General features: G+C 39.6%; 1 protein-coding gene and 1 pseudogene across 1 annotated transcript; both read left to right on the top strand.

Moving 5' to 3' along the window:
- Nucleotides 1-3,011: 3,011 nt before the first annotated feature.
- On the top strand, nt 3,012-4,007 carry LOC145489676 (uncharacterized; annotated as a pseudogene).
- An 88-nt stretch (nt 4,008-4,095) lies between these two features.
- On the top strand, nt 4,096-5,966 carry LOC145489690 (uncharacterized). The gene has a single exon (XM_081468729.1). It carries the CDS (start codon nt 4,096-4,098, stop codon nt 4,639-4,641), a length of 546 nt encoding a protein of 181 aa, XP_081324855.1. The 3' UTR covers nt 4,642-5,966.
- Nucleotides 5,967-21,607: the final 15,641 nt, after the last annotated feature.

Genomic DNA, 21,607 nt, shown 5'->3' with positions numbered 1-21,607 from the left:
TATAAAATAGATTTGATGTAGCCCAGCAGGATATAAGGGGAATAATAAGCATCTTCCAACCGTTTCACTTGTGTTCTCCCCAGACCAAGAAGGAGAGGACTACAGTATTCTAAATGTGGCAGAATCAAGAGTTATGAAGCCTTAATATTTTACTACTAGGCACAAAACGCGTAATTCTTTCGAGAGCGCAACGTTTGGTGTATGCCTTACGGAACTGCTGGAACTGATTAGAAATGTGTTCTTTGGAGGTCAGCATGTTGTCGAGTTCAACGCCAGTAGTAATGGTGGCTTATATGAGCTGTAACCAATCAGGAGCCGAGAAAGACAATAGGTTATTGTTTGGAGAGCAATGGACGCTATTGTTTTCCAAATCCAAGATGGCCGCAACAAATTTCAGCCAATCAGGAGCCCAATTAAGAACAATGGATGCTATTGTAATAGTGGTAGTAGTAGTAATAGTAATAGTAATAGTAATAGTAATAGTAATAGCTAGTAGTAATAGACACTTATATGAGCGGTAACCAATCAGGAGTCGAATTAAGAACAATGGATGCTATTGTTTTCCAAATCCAAGATGACCGCCACAAATTTCAGCCAATCAGGAGTCGAATTAAGAATTCAAGATGGCGGCGCCCACGAAAGTCGGCCATGTTGGAAAACAGCCCACCAGCCTCGACGGAGGACTGGGATCGGTCTCACGGATTTCCATGGCGACACAAATCACGCTAGGGTCACGCAAAATTGTCATGCAACTTCAAACTCGATACTTACAGTGTCCTGTGGTCCTAAACGACGAAGGTCCGTCCGGCAAGTGGCCATGATGAAGACCGAGAGACTTGGGTCCGAGTCTAGCCTATATAGGGTGGTGCAAAGCATCGTGGGACGATGACCTCATCGATATCCAATCAGAATACTCACAGATGGGCTTCCCCAGTCCTCCTCTGTTAAGGAGAGTATTAAACCAAACATCACACAATGTCAAATGTCACGAACTTTAATATCAAAACTTTTGCGCTAACATTAAAAGATATGACGTCATTGCCATGTTGATCGAGTAAAAAGACCGGTTTCTATCGTCATCACACAATTTTTCAAATGAACTTTAATGTCCAAAACGTTTGCGCTAAAATTACAGAAAGCTGGTCATTGTGTCTCAAATCAGATAACACTGTGAAAGAAATGCAACAGAAATAATTTGATCTAGCGTGAATGCAATCTTTGACGAGTAGCGAATAATAAGCGAAGACAAAAATTTATGGGCTAAAAGGTGAGAAGAAAAAAATACCATTGAAATGCTTCAAGTGAAAATGAATTGCTAATAGCAGTTTGCAATAAAATCTAAACTCCTTGATCTCGACTGTTCCCTTGAGAAAAGCATCATTCAAAGGAATCTTGAACAAACAAAAGGCATTTTGGGCGACCATTGAAGAATTAACATAATTAGTCAGAGATGAAACATGGAATAAATTAAAACCGAAAAGCACATGTTTAGAAGCTGAAATCATGATAGACTGTATCTTAACCCTTGAGAATAAAATCAAAGGAATTTCAAACAAACGTTTCGCGCTTGAAGTAAAGATTTAACTTCATTTACAAACATTGCAAATCGCTCCTAATTCAACAATTATAGCTGTCTAAGCGGGTTTCCAATAGCGCCAAAATAAATCACTTACATCAAATATAGTCCTTTCCTTCAAAGCGTCACACAACTAACAATCGCTCAACTCCATAGCCACGAAGACAGGAAAGAATGTTACGCTTAGAAAAGAAGACGTGTGCTGAATGTTGTGACAAGTAAAATGAATTCTCTCAAGACCGATTGACTTATAAACGGGTATTCACAAAACAATAAACAATGTCGCGTGGTTAACAACCAATGAGAGGATGGGGGATGGGGGGTACGCGATATCACGTGGTCAAGAATCAATGAGAAGTCGGGGGATAGGGGTTATACCGCACAGTAATGTCATTAAATTGTTATAAGCAAAACAGAGTCTAAGTCTTTACAACGTTTATTGAATAATAACTCAAAAGAAAGAATTGATTATAATTTTAACTCTTAAAGTCTTGACCGGTTACAAAGTGTTGGGAACTAAACTCGTTTCCAGTTTCACAGACTCTTGGTCCATGGCCCCAAAACGCACGATATTCTGCCGTAGTTTTCTTTGCTTTTGGTCATGAAGTCTTTGCCTGATCCGTTCCTTATTCTTGGCATAATAACGTCTCCAATATTCGTTGATCCGTTCCCTGTTGTTTTCACAGTATTGTCTTCGGTAATTTCTGATGTGCTCCTTGTTCTGTTGACAATAGGCTCTCTGGCTGCGGGCGAGTCGTTCTTTGTTGTTTTCATACCATCTTTTACGACACCACCACCACCACATCCACCGCCACCACCACCACCACCACATCCATCACCTACACCGCCACCACCACCACATTTACCACCGCTACTACCACCGCCACCACCACCACCACATTCACCATCACCACCACCGCCACCACCACCACTGCATCCACCACCACCACATCCACCACATTTACCACCACCACCACCACCACCACATTTACCACCACCACCACCACCTCATCCATCACCACCGCATTTACCACCACCATCACCACCACCACCACCACCGCCACCACCGCCACCACCACCACCACCACCGCCACCACCACCACCACCACCACCACATCCACCACCTTCACCACCACCACTGCATCCACCACCACCACTGCATCCACCACCACCACCACCACCTACACCACCACCACATTTACCACCGCCACCACCACCACATCCACCACCACATCCACCACATTCACAATCACCACCACCACCACCACCACCGCCACCACCGCCACCACCACCACCACCACCACATCCACCACCTACACCACCACCACTGCATCCACCACCTACACCACCACCTACACCACCACCACATTTACCACCACATCCACCACCACATTCACCATCACCATCACCACCACCATCACCACCACCGCCACCACCACCACCACCACATCCACCACCTACACCACCACCACTGCATCCACCACCACCACCATCGCCGCGACCACCTCCACCACACTCGTCAACTCCATCATTAATCATGTATAAAACTAAGGCATTAACTGCCTCAATTCATTTTGAGTCAAACTAGCAAGGAGTCATGTTCCTTTATTGTCGATATTGTCATAGACAATTCTCTCGTGCAGACAGTAGAATTCGTCACGAAAAACATAGTTGTCAAAGCAGTGGATCGGAAAAGACGCGAGATGTCCCAAATATCACATTTTCTACCGAAAAGCACCATGGGATCCCTAGTAGAATAGAAATGGGAGAAGCGTTTCGGTTCAAGACACCCTCCAGTATTTTGATCGTGGGCCCTTCTGGTTGAGGCAAGACTTTTTTTACCGAATCGTTACTCTTGGATCACTTGGAAGAATTGTTTGTAAACCCCCCCCCCCCCCCCCCCACTGCGATTCATTATTGCTGCGGGGCGTGGCAAGACGGATTTAAAGACATGGAAGACGCTGGTGTGCAATTTCACGAAGGGATTCCAGAGTCAGACCATCTCAATTCATGGTTTCCGAAGGGTGGATTACTCGTACTGGACGATCTGATGGCAGAGGGAGGTGAGGACAAAGCGTTGCTAGACTTATTCACCAAACACTCTCATCATCAAAATATCACCGTGTTGTACTTGTGCCAAGACATGTTTCCATCAGGGAAATACGCCAAGAGTATTTCCAGGAACGCCCACTACATCGTAGCCTTCAAAAATCCAAGAGATCAATTAGGGATGAAGAATTTACTGCTTCAAGCTTTTCCCTCTTGCTGGCAAGACATGATGGACGCGTATCAAAAAGTGACCGAACGACCGTTTGGGTACACGGTCCTGGATTTACATCCCGCCAGTGATGACAGGAAACGCGTGTTTAGTCACCTTATGACGCACGAAGGATACCCGCGCTGGCATCGAAGAAAGAGAGAGGATGTCTGATCATTGCCCAAAATGGTATATTAAACATCAGTTTAATCGACTCGGCTCATTTGAAGCACGTTGTCTTGGGTGAAGGTCGACGAGAATCATGGATGATCGTTCAACAGATATTTTTGGTCCCGTAGAAGATAACAATGATGAAAACGTAGAAGAGGAAGAGGAGGTGAATGAAGAGGAGCCTGAAGAGGAACAGGAAGAAGAGGAGGATAGTAGCAGCTCCGAAGAGGAAGAGGAAGCAGACGACGATGAACCGGATCCGTGGAGTCCGTTACGTCAAAACGTCGGGGAAGATCTCAAAGAAATCTACCTGAAAGAAGTCCAGCAGTTCCTGGATAAGGGAAAATCCCAAAACTATGCCGAAAATGCTGCTTTTAATGCCCTATTACCTGTAAGTAGAAGAAGGCTACGAAGGACTTACGTAGAGCGTGTAAAATGGACTCACCGTATCAAACTCGATGCAATACACCGTAAAGTCATGAAGACTCTTCGAGGCTTTATTGAGGAAGACGACATGGATTTTGACGAAGCGGCCGAGTCGGCGGTGGCGAAACGAAAATTCCTGCTAAACAGACTAATGCGGAAGAAATTACTCCCCGACGATGATGACGTAGAGGAAATAGAAGAACAGACCTGAACTAGCCATGTGCCTCTTATAAGAGTGTGTTACTGCAGGGTTTTAGTCACTATTTGTAAGACGCTACACATGCAAGATGACTTGCTCCAATCAATTGTCAGGGAATGACCAGAAAGTCGTCTGTAAAAAGGCCTACCACAAAAAATATTATTCAAGGAACAGAGAGCGAATCCTGGCCCAACAAAAAAAATATCGTGCAGAGAACGTCGGAATTCTCAAAACCCGTCGTAAAAGATGGTATGAAAACAACAAAGAACGACTCGCCCGCAGCCAGAGAGCCTATTGTCAACAGAACAAGGAGCACATCAGAAATTACCGAAGACAATACTGTGAAAACAACAGGGAACGGATCAACGAATATTGGAGACGTTATTATGCCAAGAATAAGGAACGGATCAGGCAAAGACTTCATGACCAAAAGCAAAGAAAACTACGGCAGAATATCGTGCGTTTTGGGGCCATGGACCAAGAGTCTGTGAAACTGGAAACGAGTTTAGTTCCCAACACTTTGTAACCGGTCAAGACTTTAAGAGTTAAAATTATAATCAATTCTTTCTTTTGAGTTATTATTCAATAAACGTTGTAAAGACTTAGACTCTGTTTTGCTTATAACAATTTAATGACATTACTGTGCGGTATAACCCCTATCCCCCGACTTCTCATTGATTCTTGACCACGTGATATCGCGTACCCCCCATCCCCCATCCTCTCATTGGTTGTTAACCACGCGACATTGTTTATTGTTTTGTGAATACCCGTTTATAAGTCAATCGGTCTTGAGAGAATTCATTTTACTTGTCACAACGTTCAGCACACGTCTTCTTTTCTAAGCGTAACATTCTTTCCTGTCTTCGTGGCTATGGAGTTGAGCGATTGTTAGTTGTGTGACGCTTTGAAGGAAAGGACTATATTTGATGTAAGTGATTTATTTTGGCGCTATTGGAAACCCGCTTAGACAGCTATAATTGTTGAATTAGGAGCGATTTGCAATGTTTGTAAATGAAGTTAAATCTTTACTTCAAGCGCGAAACGTTTGTTTGAAATTCCTTTGATTTTATTCTCAAGGGTTAAGATACAGTCTATCATGATTTCAGCTTCTAAACATGTGCTTTTCGGTTTTAATTTATTCCATGTTTCATCTCTGACTAATTATGTTAATTCTTCAATGGTCGCCCAAAATGCCTTTTGTTTGTTCAAGATTCCTTTGAATGATGCTTTTCTCAAGGGAACAGTCGAGATCAAGGAGTTTAGATTTTATTGCAAACTGCTATTAGCAATTCATTTTCACTTGAAGCATTTCAATGGTATTTTTTTCTTCTCACCTTTTAGCCCATAAATTTTTGTCTTCGCTTATTATTCGCTACTCGTCAAAGATTGCATTCACGCTAGATCAAATTATTTCTGTTGCATTTCTTTCACAGTGTTATCTGATTTGAGACACAATGACCAGCTTTCTGTAATTTTAGCGCAAACGTTTTGGACATTAAAGTTCATTTGAAAAATTGTGTGATGACGATAGAAACCGGTCTTTTTACTCGATCAACATGGCAATGACGTCATATCTTTTAATGTTAGCGCAAAAGTTTTGATATTAAAGTTCGTGACATTTGACATTGTGTGATGTTTGGTTTAATACTCTCCTTAACAGAGGAGGACTGGGGAAGCCCATCTGTGAGTATTCTGATTGGATATCGATGAGGTCATCGTCCCACGATGCTTTGCACCACCCTATATAGGCTAGACTCGGACCCAAGTCTCTCGGTCTTCATCATGGCCACTTGCCGGACGGACCTTCGTCGTTTAGGACCACAGGACACTGTAAGTATCGAGTTTGAAGTTGCATGACAATTTTGCGTGACCCTAGCGTGATTTGTGTCGCCATGGAAATCCGTGAGACCGATCCCAGTCCTCCGTCGAGGCTGGTGGGCTGTTTTCCAACATGGCCGACTTTCGTGGGCGCCGCCATCTTGAATTCTTAATTCGACTCCTGATTGGCTGAAATTTGTGGCGGTCATCTTGGATTTGGAAAACAATAGCATCCATTGTTCTTAATTCGACTCCTGATTGGTTACCGCTCATATAAGTGTCTATTACTACTAGCTATTACTATTACTATTACTATTACTATTACTATTACTATTACTACTACTACTACTATTACAATAGCATCCATTGTTCTTAATTGGGCTCCTGATTGGCTGAAATTTGTGGCGGCCATCTTGGATTTGGAAAACAATAGCGTCCATTGTTCTCCAAACAATAACCTATTGTCTTTCTCGGCTCCTGATTGGTTACCGCTCATATAAGCCACCATTACTACTAACGCCAAGAACCTAAATAACTGGCAGGGTCTCAATGTCAGATCTGCATGTTTGTGGTCAAGCCATAGTTGTACTGGGAGGGTCCAACTGGCAGTGCTTGCGTCCTTGTGTTGTTAATCAGCAAATAATTCTCTTGGAACCACGAGGACAATCGCCAATGACCATCACTAACCACAAATTCAAGAGTCGTGGGCGAGACGTCCAGACGCGTGCACAGTTGTTTCCTCTGCGTATAACCTCACAGACAAATCCCGTACAGAGTAATTCAAGTCATTTATAAAGATATCAAACAACAACGGCCGAGGAGGGACCCTTGAAGCATTTCATCACTTTCTGTCTGCGACCCACTAAACAGATAGGATGACATCTCGGTCGGAGAGAAGCCATAATCTTTTTTTTTCCGACTTTAGAGGTTATGGTTAATAGAACCCAATGCTTTGGACAGATCCACTGCCACAGCCATAACAGCCTACCTGTTGTCCAGACTCCGCCTCCAGTCCTCAGTCATTTTCAAGAGTGCAGTCCAACAGCAGTGTTGCTTCAGGAATTATGAGAAAGGTGCGCGTGGAAAGCAACGTACAGCTGGTCAAATACGACTTTCTCATACACCTTGGAGATGGCAGTAGCTAGGAAAGGAAACGGGGCGATAATTTTCTTTGCGAAGTATACAAAAGGGATAGATTTAAAACTGACTCTATCCTGGACATCAGGATTCGCTGCAAACCGACAGAAACCTTTCAATACACGCATTTCATCCCATGCCACCATCGGGTGTAACTGAACGAGATTTTATCAAAGGTGAAGCAAGAAGACTCCTTAGAACAAACTCTTCACAAACTACATTTGAAGAGTGCCTCTCAAACTTCAAACTGTGCTTCAAAACGCGTGGATATCCCAATTAATCATAAAAATTACAATTTCCTCGATTGTGATTGGTTTGGACAACTCCTATTTTCCCCTAATTCACTTGCCAAGTTGTTATCGGACAGTTTGTTATTGGACAGTTTTTGTTATCGGACAGTTCAATAAGCCAATCACATTCAAAGTTGTAGTTTAATCCAACCAATCACATTCAAAGTTGTAGTTACGTGCGTGCGTGCGTGCGCGCGCTTCGAAGACACAAGGTCGGCTCTCCGACAAAGAAAAAGGACTCAAAAGGAAGTTTTGCCATTTGTCACGACAAATCAGCGAGGGGTATGTGGTCTAAAAAATATTTAATGAAAACTGGGTTACAACACAAAATCCCTTATTATATCACACAAGAGAGGCAAATCTCTGAAAGATGAGCGAAAATCTAGTTGAAGGCTAAAATGCATCGCTGCCACAATTCACAAGGGGCGTCCGGTAGTCCTATTATTACCTTTTGTTTCCTCCATATTGCTGCCTTCTATGTTAAGTGAGCCCACAATTTTAAAACATGCACAAAAAAAGAAGTTGAGGATGAAAAAAAAAATCGCCAATAAAATGGATGAAAAACAGAAGTCGCGGATAAAAAAAAAGTCGCCGATAAAAAAAAAATAATCGTGGATTAAGAAAAGTCTTAGATGAAAAACAGAAGCCTTGGATGAAAAACAGAAGTCGCGGGTAACAAACAGAAGTTGTGGATGAAAAAAAGTCGATGTTAAAAAAAGAGTCAATGTCCCTTCCATCGTACTACTAGTGAAATGTGGTCCTCAAATTACAATCGAGCAATCCACTACTAAGTTCAATAAAAAGTCGCGTATCGAGAATAGCTCGTGAATAAAAACACGTCGCGAACCAAAAGAAGTCCGTAGAGTACTCTCGCGAGAGCCTGCTCGCGGGCTAATAACGTTAGTTACTTGTAAAAAAAAAAACACCCTGATTTGATGATGTAATTGAGGTATAAATAATTGCGAATTTTCCTTTGGCAACCTTGAAACCATCTGGTTAAAAGTTTCATAAGTTAAAAATTGTTGACGACGTTTCGACGTTCGCTTGATGTCATTTTATAAGTCAAAGATGAATAAAATTGTGTGCGTATATAAATATAATAGAATTCGGAGTATAAATGTGGCGATGCACGCACAGTCACGTAAACGGTTTGGCGCGAATAGAGACTTTTTAAGTGTTAATACAAGTTTCAACTCCTTAATGAGGAGCGTCTCGAAAATTAAGTAATCAAATTTCGATCTACACTTTTTCAAGACGGAGAATTGTTTATCCTCTAAAGCAGACTTAGACAGACCATGGTCCTCTATATGCCTTCCGATTGCTGAATAATTTGTGCTCGCTAATGCATTGGTGTTAATGTCGTGTTGTATACCCGACATAATCTGCGTCGCACAGATTACATTCAAATTTATAGACCATGCATTGGTTGTTAACAATAGGGGCGAGGACTTGACCGATCTTCTTGCTCTGAAAACAGGTTTATCTTGGACTCCAAAGTTAACCTAAGCGAACGTCGAGACGTCGTCGAAAACTTTTCAACTTTTTAACCTTTTAACCAGATCATTTAAGGTTGTCAAAACATTTTTCACAATTATTTATAGTTAAATTACATAGCAAACCTCTTCTTCTACGATTTGATAATGAACAATAATTTGAATTCGCGCTGACCCCTCGCTGACCTTGCATACGGCTGGTGCGCCTGAAATTTGAATTGACCAATCAGGATTCAGCAGGCGGGAAAAACTTTACTGTCCTGGCGTCAATGTAAGTTAACAGAAAAGGCATTGAAATCAGGCAACTTTTCTCACTGGAGATGGCATTAAATATTCACGAAAATGGATTGCAATTCTCAAAACCATATCAGTTTGTAAAAAGTGAAAAATATGAACATAGGCGTTCGGGCACCTTCGGACTTGAGGGGGCGGTGACCTTATTGCCCGAAAAAAAATTACATAGTGCCCGAAAGAGTGTGTTGTACAAGCGCACTCAAATCGCAGTAAAAACAAAAACGTTCACAATTCTCACGTCTAATGAAACTATTATCCAGGGGTTTCAGTAACATTAGTTATAAGCGGCCACTGAAGGTGTAATAGGCGGCTGTGACCACTAAAGGGGCGGTAAGGCCTCTTTCCCTTAAGGGGGTTCTTGAGGCATGCTCCCCCAGAAAAGTTTGAAATTTAGAAGTTCGGAAATGTGATTTCCAGCGTTTTGGGCATCAAAAAGCGTGCTGTTGATGGGTATTTTTATTGACCACAAAGCAGGATTTTTTTGACAAACTAATAATTTTTTAATGCAAAGAGGTGCATTTTGAATACCTTTCTAGGCAGATATCTCGCAGTGACACTTGATATTCACTTAAGCAGTAATTTCTTTGAAGTCCTTTCTTAAAACAAATACAACTTCTCTGTTACTCATTCAAATGTACCAACATGGCAAAAAACTGATTTTTAACTCTTCAGAAAAAAATGAAATGAGATAAACTTTACAACAAAATTCTTTCTACTAATATTCTTACAAAACCAAACCTCATTTTTAACTTTTCATTGATTCTCCCATGCTTCATTATTAAGTTATTCAGTAATCATAAAATAATGAAAATTTAAATCATATTATTAAATCATTCAGATGTCCTAGGTATCCTGAGATGAACAGTGATAACACTGATCGGCGAGCACAAACAACATGTACGCTATTTCCTTGGAACGTTTAGTTTGCCCGCTTTTTTGTAGAATTTCAGTGGTCGTCGTTGTTGTTGTATTTGCTTTTTTTATTAATATCATTTTTATTTTCATTAATGAAATCCAAACAGTTGGCGGTAAGAGATCCTACAGGCGGCGGTAGACCGCCGGTAACCGGCTTTTATTGAAACCCCTGATTGTCATTCCAAAATTACAGTGGAGACCCGATTTTTCGAACCCCAAGGGAAACGAAAATTGTTCCGAAAAATCAGCTATTTCGAGAAATCGGGGATAAAATTATAGTATTCGAGTAAGGAGAGGGAAACGACTTTTGGTTCGAGTTATCGGGAGGTTCGAAAAAATGAGGTTTCGAGAAATCGGGATATCACTGTAGCTATTTTGAAACCTCGGATACTCTGTGGCCTCGATCGAGAGCCTAGTAAAATCAGAAACTTATAAAAGAAATAGTAATTTCTCCCTCGTACGAGAAGTTCAAGAAAATTTAAAACGGCTCTTTGTGGAGCCATTGAAAACGGCTCTTTTCAGAGCAACCACAAAAACAAAAGTCTAGGTCTTAGTTTGCTTTGATTCTGTCATTGTTTTGTAGATGGAAGTAATATCCATCTCGTGGATTTCCACGATACACATTTAAACGATATATGGCTTTTTCAAAACAGATTTCCTGGATCATTAGATCATTTGACCTTAATTCCGTTTTGAGAAGGCAAACGTCAGAGAAAGTAGCCTACAAGCCTGGCTTTGATTACCTTTTAGAATGTTTTCTCCCAAGTACTTTTGCCCGAATCATTAGCGTTCTGCCTGAAAAATTTCAAAAATTTCTGTAAGTAGGGGTGCTTCAGCCCCCCTCGTCCCCCCGGCCCGTACGCCTGTGAATATGAAACATTTTGTGTCTTCAAGCTTCCAATTTGGCGCCAAACATGGGTCGTCGAGTGTCGCAAGGTAGGGTAATAGTTGTGTTATTTTAAACAAAATATTCTGTTCCTCGTCAAATTAAACCCGGAATTCTTAACTATTAGAAGAGGCCAAAGCAACTTGCCTTTATTTTTGTTAGTTTCGAAGAAAAAACTATTATCGTGTCGTTTCGTTAGGACAGCTGAGTTTTGATTGCCGCTCGTACTACGGGCGTAGCCGCCGTATGCAAGGGAAGTTTTACAGTCAAGTAATAAGATTCCTTTGCTCCCTTTGGTGTGGGGCGCAAAAATGACCAATGAAAGAAGTCAACCTCGTTCCCAGGCTCTCTCTCGCCTCTGCCTGGCTTGGTCCCAACTTGGTTCAACGCATTCTCGTCCCCATAGCCCCCTTAGCCGGCAAGGCCTTGTCAAGGCCCTGCCGGCTAAGAGGAGCGAAAAGGGCTGTGGGGACACAGGAAGCCCTAACATCCGTTTAGAATATGGATAAAAGATTACCCTACCTTTATCGCGCGTGTTTTGTGTTTTGTGGCGGTCATTTTGAATTTTGTTTAAATACGCGGTCTGCTAGTGCGAGGTCTGGAACCGAAATTACGGAAATCGCTCGGAGCCTACTCGGAGCTCTAAGAAAATGACAAGGAATGAAACTAAAATGGAAGTCTGCTACGGGCGCATAATTTTTCTCTTTTGCTTAACTGTAGTTTTTAACTAGTCTATTCTAAGTCGAGAAAAATTTTTCACTGCCTGACTGACACGTACACTATCTTTGTTAAATTAAGTCTCACTTCAACTTCTGTACTCACCATTCCATTATTTCAAATTTGTTTGTCGACTCAATGTTGATTCTTTCACATACCACTTCCTCTGCAGCGACGACAGCTGAATCATTTTTCAAGACATTTGTAACAATCGTCTTTTCAATAGGACATTATTGGTCCGCCATGTTGCAGCTCTTTGAACGCGTGGTCACGAAACTCGCATTTTCGACTTCCGGTCTCTTTTTCACATCTCATTTCCGTTCCCGCTAACTGGCAGAGACATACGACGAAAGCTAGTCAGAACTTTCATCTCTTATCACTTTATTACCCTGGGTGAGCAATCGGATCCTCCGAGAATTTGCGAATTTTCCCGCCCGTCCCAGACTTCCGTAATTTCGGTTCCAGACTTCGCACTAGCACACCGCGTATTTAAACAAAATTCAGAATGGCCGCCACAAAACACAAAACACGCGCGATAAAGGTAGGTTAATCTTTTATTCATGTTCATGCTCTAAACGGATGCGAGGGCTCCTTGTGTGGGGACGAGAATGGGTGTACCGTTGCAGTTATGTCCTATGTAGCAGACATGTCCTCTGACGTAATGTGATATACGGAGCCAATCATATCATGTGTTCTATCTAATAACTGGTAACTAAACTCCGTTGCAGTTGGGTCTTCGAGCAAAATTGATTTTTGGAGGGGTGGCGTTCGGAAGCAGTATTTGACTTTGTATGTCTCTACTCTGAACCAGAGTGACTCTGAACGTAAATATGCAGCGACTATTTGCAAGAATGGCATTTACCTCACAAGATTTCTATCGAAAATTGACCGCTTAGTGTATTTTCAGTTTCAAATTTAACATGAAAGTTCGATCGAAGATTTAAACAGTGGTTGCTCTCCGGTTTGCGAACTGCGTGTTCCCGGCCAGCCAATATTAAACTCCGCGCTTTGATTATCCTCAAATTATTCAGATCGTTTAATGATATTACAGAGGCAAAACAAAATTTCTGAGAAGCAGTGTAACCAATTTTAGTTTCGGTGCTGTAAAACTACCACTCAATCTGCGCAGTATTTCTCTATTCCCAATCTTGTCACTCACACGAAATCCGGTTCGCGAAAGCCCTCTTCTCAGTATAAGTTTGTTGAGGCTGACTGAACCTTTTTGGGTAAGCCATCTCCTGTAGCATCGAACATTTATTACAGAAATTTTCTTGTCGAGTAGATTTTTATGGCCGGAGTGCTTTCTAACTGTTCCTAGTTCGATTTGCTTTACAAAACAGCAGTAGTAGTCAAAAAACCACAGAGCACTTTGTGGCGTATTGAACACACCACAGAGCGCTTTGTGGCCTACTCAAAACACCACAGAGCGCTTTGTGGCCTATTCAAAACACCACAAAGCGCTATGTGGTGTTTTATTTTGGGATTTAACATTGAAAACTGGATGGCTCGTTGACTCGCAAATATCTCACAGCTATTTTCTGAAATAATTTGGTTTTTCCAATTTTTCACACCACAAAACGCTTTGTGGCCTATTCAAAACACCGCAAAGCGCTTTGTGACCTATTCAAAACACCACAAAGCGCTTTGTGGCCTATTCAATACACCACAAAGCGCTTTGTGGTCGTCATCGTAATCATAGCGATTCTGTCAGTGGAAATTACACTATGTGGACAAAACTGGCAGAGGGGTTCTCTTATTTTGACAGGGAGTTGGCAAGATTTTCGCACCACCCCTTACATTAATTATGCATGCAATTTTTTGACTGACTTGTTCTTTTCACGATTGCTGTTTGAGTATAATGTGATAGTTTGAGATAGTTGCATACATAATTAATGTATGGCGCTGTACGGAAATCGTACCTGGAGGTTAGCCGAGTGCTCTTAAAGAAACCTCTGAAAGGAACCAATAGATTTTCGCAAACGTGCTGAGCAAGTTTATGTTGAACACTATTTCAGTTTTTGTTTTTAGAAAGAAATATCACCGAACCCCCGATATAAGACTTGATACCCTTAAAAGTACTCGTTATGGTTATCTGAGAGAGCACTGACTGCTAATGAGATTTGCATTCCTGGGATCGGCTGGAACTAGCTACAACGGGTACGTGTTATTAACCGGGAGAGACGATGAAATGAAAGCAGAAGGTTGAAAATTAGGAATTCAGTGATACCTCAACCTATCACTTGTTTCGGTTAGAGAATCTTAGAGGGATTTATTATGTTCATTGATTTATAGCTCTATTGTTAGTCCTCGTTTGTAGGCACACCCCTCAGGAATTTACCATTGAACATGGAATGAAACTTTAGTCGGATACTGATATGGGTATTTCTTTTTTTAACAAGTCTATGGATCTCGCCGTGACATTGCAAGGCGAAGAACTCGACCAATGTTTTACCAACACGGACCTCATACTAGTTCAATAACATAATTCAGTTATGACAAAGAAGATTACAAATCTTTTTTTATTTATTTATGGCTAGACTGGAATTTATACAACTGGTGTTTTCATGAGCAGGTATAATTACCATTATCACTATCAACTGGAATCTTATAGATCTTTCTACACACGGGCGAACCAAAACAATCTGACTTGTGACCTTGAATTAATTGGCTTGAATTATGTGCAATGCTCACGTATGATACAAACCGTTGCTTTATCCAAACATTTTCGAAAATATATATATTTTAGGGCATGTTTTTAGCCTGTGTTGTAAAACCACTATAATCTTGAGATTTGTATTGTTACAAAGGCAAAATAACCAAAGTTAGAATTAGTTTGAGAAATTCTATTTTTGACAGATAAATGCCTTTTGGACATACTAATATAATACTTATCATTGCATTTACAGTGGTGCACTTCTAACACAGACCACCAAACTAATTTTTTTTCATCATTTTTTGACATGTTTTCAACAACTTTCCTATGGCTTCCATTCAAATCTACAAATCCAAATTATGAAAAGAAATGTGAAAGGTGGAGTTGTCGACTGATCAACAGGTTACATGATGCTTGATATTTTCACCATTCATGCATTTTGATTAGCTTATTTAAACCAAGGAAGGTGGACGCAGTTAGTCAGGCACGACTGTGGCTGGGTTCTTATTACAAAGATGAAAAGTTCTGTCACTCTTTTGTCCCTTAAATCTAGATCCAACAAACTAGTCACAGGCAACACAGTGATTTGTGGTTCATTTAGTAAAAAAAAAAGTAATGACATATTTTCTTCAGCCTTTGAGCTTGGGCTAATTTGAAAAAGCTGTTGTAAATGTAGAACAATCAAAACAATTTCAGACTCATCCTCTATTTACTTAATTATTACTTATTAATACATCTGTTAAAGAAATCCTGATAAAAATTTAAAAAATCTACGAAATAAATACTGATTTTATCACTGTCACTAAACTCATCCTCTATTAACTTTCTGTAGAGGTGTTCATCATCATTGTCTTGTTCTTCTTGCCCTTCCACTTGTTCTTCTTGATCCTCTTGTCCTTCTTCTTCTTCTTTGTCTTCTTCTAACTCCCCCTCCTCCTCATCGATCATATCATCTAATGCCTCCAGGTATGGTTTGGCCAGGCTATTAAAAATATGGAGATGGATTTACTTCATTAATAGACACAACAATATTGTGGAAAACTGAAACTTTCTGTGAAGGGGCCTGTTGCGGCTATTTCGTGTTTTCTTTGTGTCCTTTTTTGTTCCGTATGTTGATGTATTTTTTCACATTCTGCATGCTTTTTTTCTCGCGTCGTATGTAAACTTCGTTGCGTATATATTTGTGTTATCCTTTCATGTTCGTTTAGTGCTAGTTTATCGTCCGGTACACTTGTATCTTCTTGGTTCCCTGAACCCCGTTGCCAGCATTTTGGTAAGCCGTTTAGTTTATCGTCTGTTTGTGTTTTCCTCTTAGTTTTCTGCCGTCTTCAGTTAGTTATTTGTAGTAATTCGTTTCATGTTTATCTTTAGAAATTTACCTTCCTCCTACGGAAAGTGAAATAAATTTGGTGGACTAATTGAAACTCGCTTTAAGTTGTGTCTGAAGTCGGCCCTTTGCCTCTTCAGGGCCCATTTCTTGAAACTTCCTGGCTATTCAAGGGCTTGTCAACTTACAAGGACCGTTTTCAGGCTGCTGTTTTGGGCCCAAAGCACCAAACTACCTAATGAAACTGAACTCAGTTTTTAAAAAGAGCATTGGAATTACAATCTAAAGTACAACAGTAATATTATTATAATTCAAATTATAAATATTCGTACTGTATTTTGAAAGTGGAAGTTTTTTCACGAGGAATGTGAACGGCTTAAAGAGATCTTTTCCCGACTGTGCTATCCTGACGACCTTGTGCAGTCAATCATTCGTAGATTTATTGAATCAAGTGTCCGAGGATTCACATACTCGAGTGGCTGATAAAAGGCGCATTTGATCATATTCACATGTTAATTTGCGCCTTAGAAATATTAAATATTATTATTATTATTATTATTATTATTATTATTATTATTATTATTATTATTATTATTATTATTATTATTAAAAGAGAAGCCCCAGTCAGAATCGTGTTGCCCTACAAGGACCAGAAATCTGCAAACGTAGTACGTAAACAGCTGGCTGACCTCAGTCGGAAGATCAACGCAGATATTAACCCAGTTTACACAAGTAGAAAGATCAAGGATGAAATTAAGGTCAGGGAAGACAAGCAGCCTCTTGTTAGTCAACAATGCGTGGTGTATTCATTTCAGTGTGGCCTGTGTGATGCAGGCTATGTCGGTTACACGTGCCGACACCCACACCAACGAATTGAAGAACACAAAGGATCGGCAACCACCTTAGAGAGCAGCACGATATGGAGCCAGAAGACATCGCACAGAGTTTTCGAATCTTAAGAAAGTGTCAGAACAAATTTGGCTACCTTATTTTTGAAATGTTTTTTTTTATCAAAGAACTGAAACCAATGCTAAACAAACAGTGCGATTCAATTCGCGCCCAATTATTTGTTTAGAGCAATTCTTGCTAAGATTATTTTATTTTTCCATTGTATATTTTTAACACTTTTTCACATATTTTATCACATTTTAGCGTTCGCCACATTTTTACCTATTATAAGTTGTTTTTAACATATTTATGGCTATATGCTATTGTAGAAAATTTACTCACTTGAAAATGACCTCGTAGAGGTCGAAACGTCGTGACTTTTTAGCGCTAGTTTTTATTTCAAAATCGATTTCTAAGAAACTACTTATTAACATACTGTATTTCTATACCTAACTGAGAAAACCAGTTTTTGATTAATATGATGCAAATGGACTTCTCTATAAACTCACTTCCTTCAACTTAATGTCTGCTAATTTTTCACGCAAATAGCAAACCACCAGTTGTGATTGCAGTTACCCGTCTCACTCTACATAGCAATTTTCAATTTGGTTTCAAAATTAACTTGCATTTGGGTTTGCATCACTGTGCTCTGTTTTGCATCCTGTACTTTCTTTGTTGCGTTGTTTGTAATATTGTTAATACTCTGGTTCTGGTTTCAAGGCACTTCAATGAAAACTGTTCAGACATCACTTCCTTCCTGCATGAGATGAAGTAATAGTTAAAAGCACATGCCATTTTTGGTCTGGGACACTGATGGGGATTCCTGGACAGGCCCCCAGAGGAGCTCCCATCTGCTTTCAAAATTGCATCATTAGCCTAGCAAAACTAGTGCCAGTCCTAAACCCCACATTAGAATTTAAAATCCTTAAAACTCATAGTCTTGTTGTTATTGGGATAAGATGTTCTAGGTTCCGAGCTACTTTGTCTGAAACACCTCACAAGATTAGAAGCCACAGATTTAGGAAAGCCATTCCCTAACAGAACGTTTTCATCATTGTTCTTTGTTTCTGAATGAGAGAGTCTATTTCACATATACGAGAAGCCTGGTGCAACAAAGCCTAACCCAAGTAATTTTGGCAAGTTAACGTACTTGACTAGAAAACGAGACATTCTGTCCAGTGTTTGTGTGATTCCTATAAATGTCAATGGATGTTCTTTTCAGAGAAATGTCCAGGAAATGGATCAAGCCATCTTCAAATTTGTTGACTGTAAAACATGTCAGATTTATTTGGTTTGTCCATCAACAGCATATCTTCAAAATAACGTCCATAAAACTACTCATTTATAAGGCCACTGTCAAGCATTTTACGAACAATATCATTTTTGAATTCTGTCATGATAAAAAAAAACAACGGCCTAATGAAGAACCCAACAAAATGCCATCAATTTGGTTGTCGAGTGCTCTCTTAATTAATTTGGTGTTAATCAATTTATTGTCATTAACTCCAAAGAAACCAATCTGAACAACTGTCAGGGCTTGCAAACTCCAGTTCCTCTTAGAGTGAAAACAAGGTGTTTTCCTTCCACATCTACATGGGAGAGTATCATAATTTATGTGGGTGGTGGTGGTGTATCGAGTTGTGCTTGACAAACCCTTTTCATTTTTTATGTTTCTACATATAGCAATATAAAGGAACTGTTTTTTAACTGTTTAATAGCAAACCACTTTATTTTTAAAAAGTGCCTGTTATTTTTAGTTAAAGTTAATTTGGCTAACAATTCCTTTCTATTTAAATGTATGTTGCTTGAAAACTGTGATCTGGTGGCCCTAGATGCAATTTGAGTTTTTCTGTAATTTTGAAAAGTCAAGCCCCACTGTTTGTTATTAATATTGTATCAAAAGGATAACACCATTCTTATCATGGTTATTCTATTGATTCCATTTCATCATTACGTAAGGTGGTTTTGCAGTTATTGTGGGCACACTACCCCATGTCAAAGTTTGCAACATAAATTTTGGGGCTTTGAAGTGTTGGCTAAGAAATTTTGGGAAATATTTTGTCTTTCACTCGGTGATAATGTTACTTAATTCCACTTACTGGGGAAAATATTTTTATTCTTACTGGTGTTTGACTGGACCCCATTTTTTGGACAACAACACTACCAGTAAAAAAAATTTTGCTGGCATACTTTTACTCAATTTCTGGAACCAGCTTATTCTGACTTAATAAAAACCATGCCCAAGTTTTGGGGAAATCATTTGAGCAGAAGTTCAGAAGTATTAACTTAAAGGTCAAAGACATGTAAACTCAACTCTAACATTCACTGAAAGTTTCTACAATTGACTCTAATTTCCAAAACAAGCCATGAACCCAAATTTTGTGAGAAGCTTGCCCCAAAGCTTGCTAAATAAAAGTGGCTAGTCGATTAGTGATTGTGCGAACCATAAAAAGCATTAATCCCTAGTTCTTAAAATACTATAAAATGCTTGATAACCTCATTGAATTTTCAAAGATGCATTTTGCAACAGTATTTGGAAATAACTTTTGTGTCAAAGTCTTTCCACACAAATTGTACGGTACAGCAATATTTTGGCTTTAAGTTTTACTGTTGTGACTCAAAAAGAAATGGGGCACTGTTGTCAGGATTGTAAGCTACTCCCCGACTGATCTCTGGTGAGGAAGAGAAGCAGTTTTATTAATCTATGATTACAAATACAAAATAGGCACTACAGGTACAGGCTGAGCCATCTTTTTGCCATTCTTTAATATATAGTTAAAAAGACAATTATTAATAATAACAATAATAATAAATAAAAATAGCAATAAAAACAACAACGATGACAACAAAAATAATAACAATAATATTAATGATAATGATGTGCTTCTGGGCATGAACTATGCTTTCATTCATGACAGTTGGTTCATTGTATTTGACCAGTAAAAGTGCTTCACTGGGTCTATTTGTTAGAAAAGTGGAGTCTCATCAAAATGTGTGGGCACAGTTCATGGATGTTTAAAATCTTGTGAGGGTTGTGCTCTATGACTGATTAATCACCCAATGAATCACTGTTGCAACACCAAAGCAAGAAGGCAAGTTTATAAAAAAGTTGAGCATTTCTGCAAGTTGAAATTTTCTCGTGAGTGCTAATGGGCAACAAAAGTCTACCAGGTAGGCAACTAAAAAGACACACGGGGAACCAACAAAAACAGAACTAGTTGCCCAAAGGGCAAATTAGCAAGAAAGTTACTATCGAACACTGTATAAATAGCCGTCAAACTCATTCTAAGAGCTTTGCGGCATCCAAAAATTTTCTTTACTCTGCCTCCTCGACTCCTCAACCTCTCTTAATTCATTTATGTTTGTTGTGCCCCAAACCATTGCAGGAAAGAAAGTGAGTGCTTTGCAGGCTGTAAGTATACATGTAGAATACAGTAGGGGCAATAATTATCTCCTCAGAGCTTTATTATCTAGCTCTCTGCACGCACTGCAGGCCTATGATGAGGGAACATCACAGGCCTGCAGTGCGTGCAGAGAGCTAGATAATAAAGCTCTGAGGAGATAATTATTGTACATGTATGGTTTACCAGTTTTGTCATTTAAGTTAAGGTTGTCATTTGCTAACACAGAAAGCTCAACTTCCTACAAGCTGTCTTGTTCACAGCTTTTGGGGTTTTAAATAAGAGTCACAACAAAGAATAGAAAAAATATGTGCACTGCGACAAATGCTTGAGTAACTACATATGATATGCAAATATCTTCTGTGTAACATGTAGCAAAAATTGCTTGTATCACTGCCATACATCTATACCTTAACCTATAATATACCACAGAACCTCCCAAACTATCGGTAAGTTGACACTTTTATTTTATATCAATTTTAAAAACAAAATTATTTTGTTCTAGTGGGGACAATGGGTTGTTGACTAGTTTAATGGATACACAAGAATAATAAGCTGTGCATTAACATGGTACTGTACAATCACTTCTTCCTTAAGATTTTGAAACTCCATCTACTAAACACTCCCTGTGCTAAATTTTAAGCCTTCATAGCAGGGATGAAAAGGAATTAAAAACTAGAAACTGGCTAATTTATCCAGGTGCGAAGAAGATGTGTTTTGAAAAATAGTTGGCCTTCTCTAACACATAATAGTTGGCTTTCTCTAATACATAAAAGTTGGCTTCCTCTAACACATTTGGTTTGCAATGTTCTTCTTAGTATTGCTGGAGTACTTAGTGTACCAGAAAAAACTCATAAGCTAACCAGATATTGAAGTATAATATGAGGACATACGCCCTAAAATTCTTGAGAAAGTGCTGCCATTACAGTTAAGACCCAATTACGTACAGGTAACAAAAAAATGAATTATTTTGGCAAGACACAACTCTAAAAAAGTTATCAATGCATGGCAACTGATACATATCATGGTAAGGGCTGATGCTCACCATCCCTAGTTCCTTCTCTACTACGACTTTCTTCGGTTTGTGCATGTTTTCCCTCATCCAACCCATGATGATCATCCATTACTGCAAAAACAGAAATTCAAAGCATTATTGTTA

This window comes from Orbicella franksi, chromosome 6, assembly GCF_964199315.1.
Source record: "Orbicella franksi chromosome 6, jaOrbFran1.1, whole genome shotgun sequence".
Taxonomy (NCBI): domain Eukaryota; kingdom Metazoa; phylum Cnidaria; class Anthozoa; order Scleractinia; family Merulinidae; genus Orbicella; species Orbicella franksi.
Note: the sequence above shows the minus strand (reverse complement) of the source record. Positions and strands in the feature narration are given on the sequence as shown.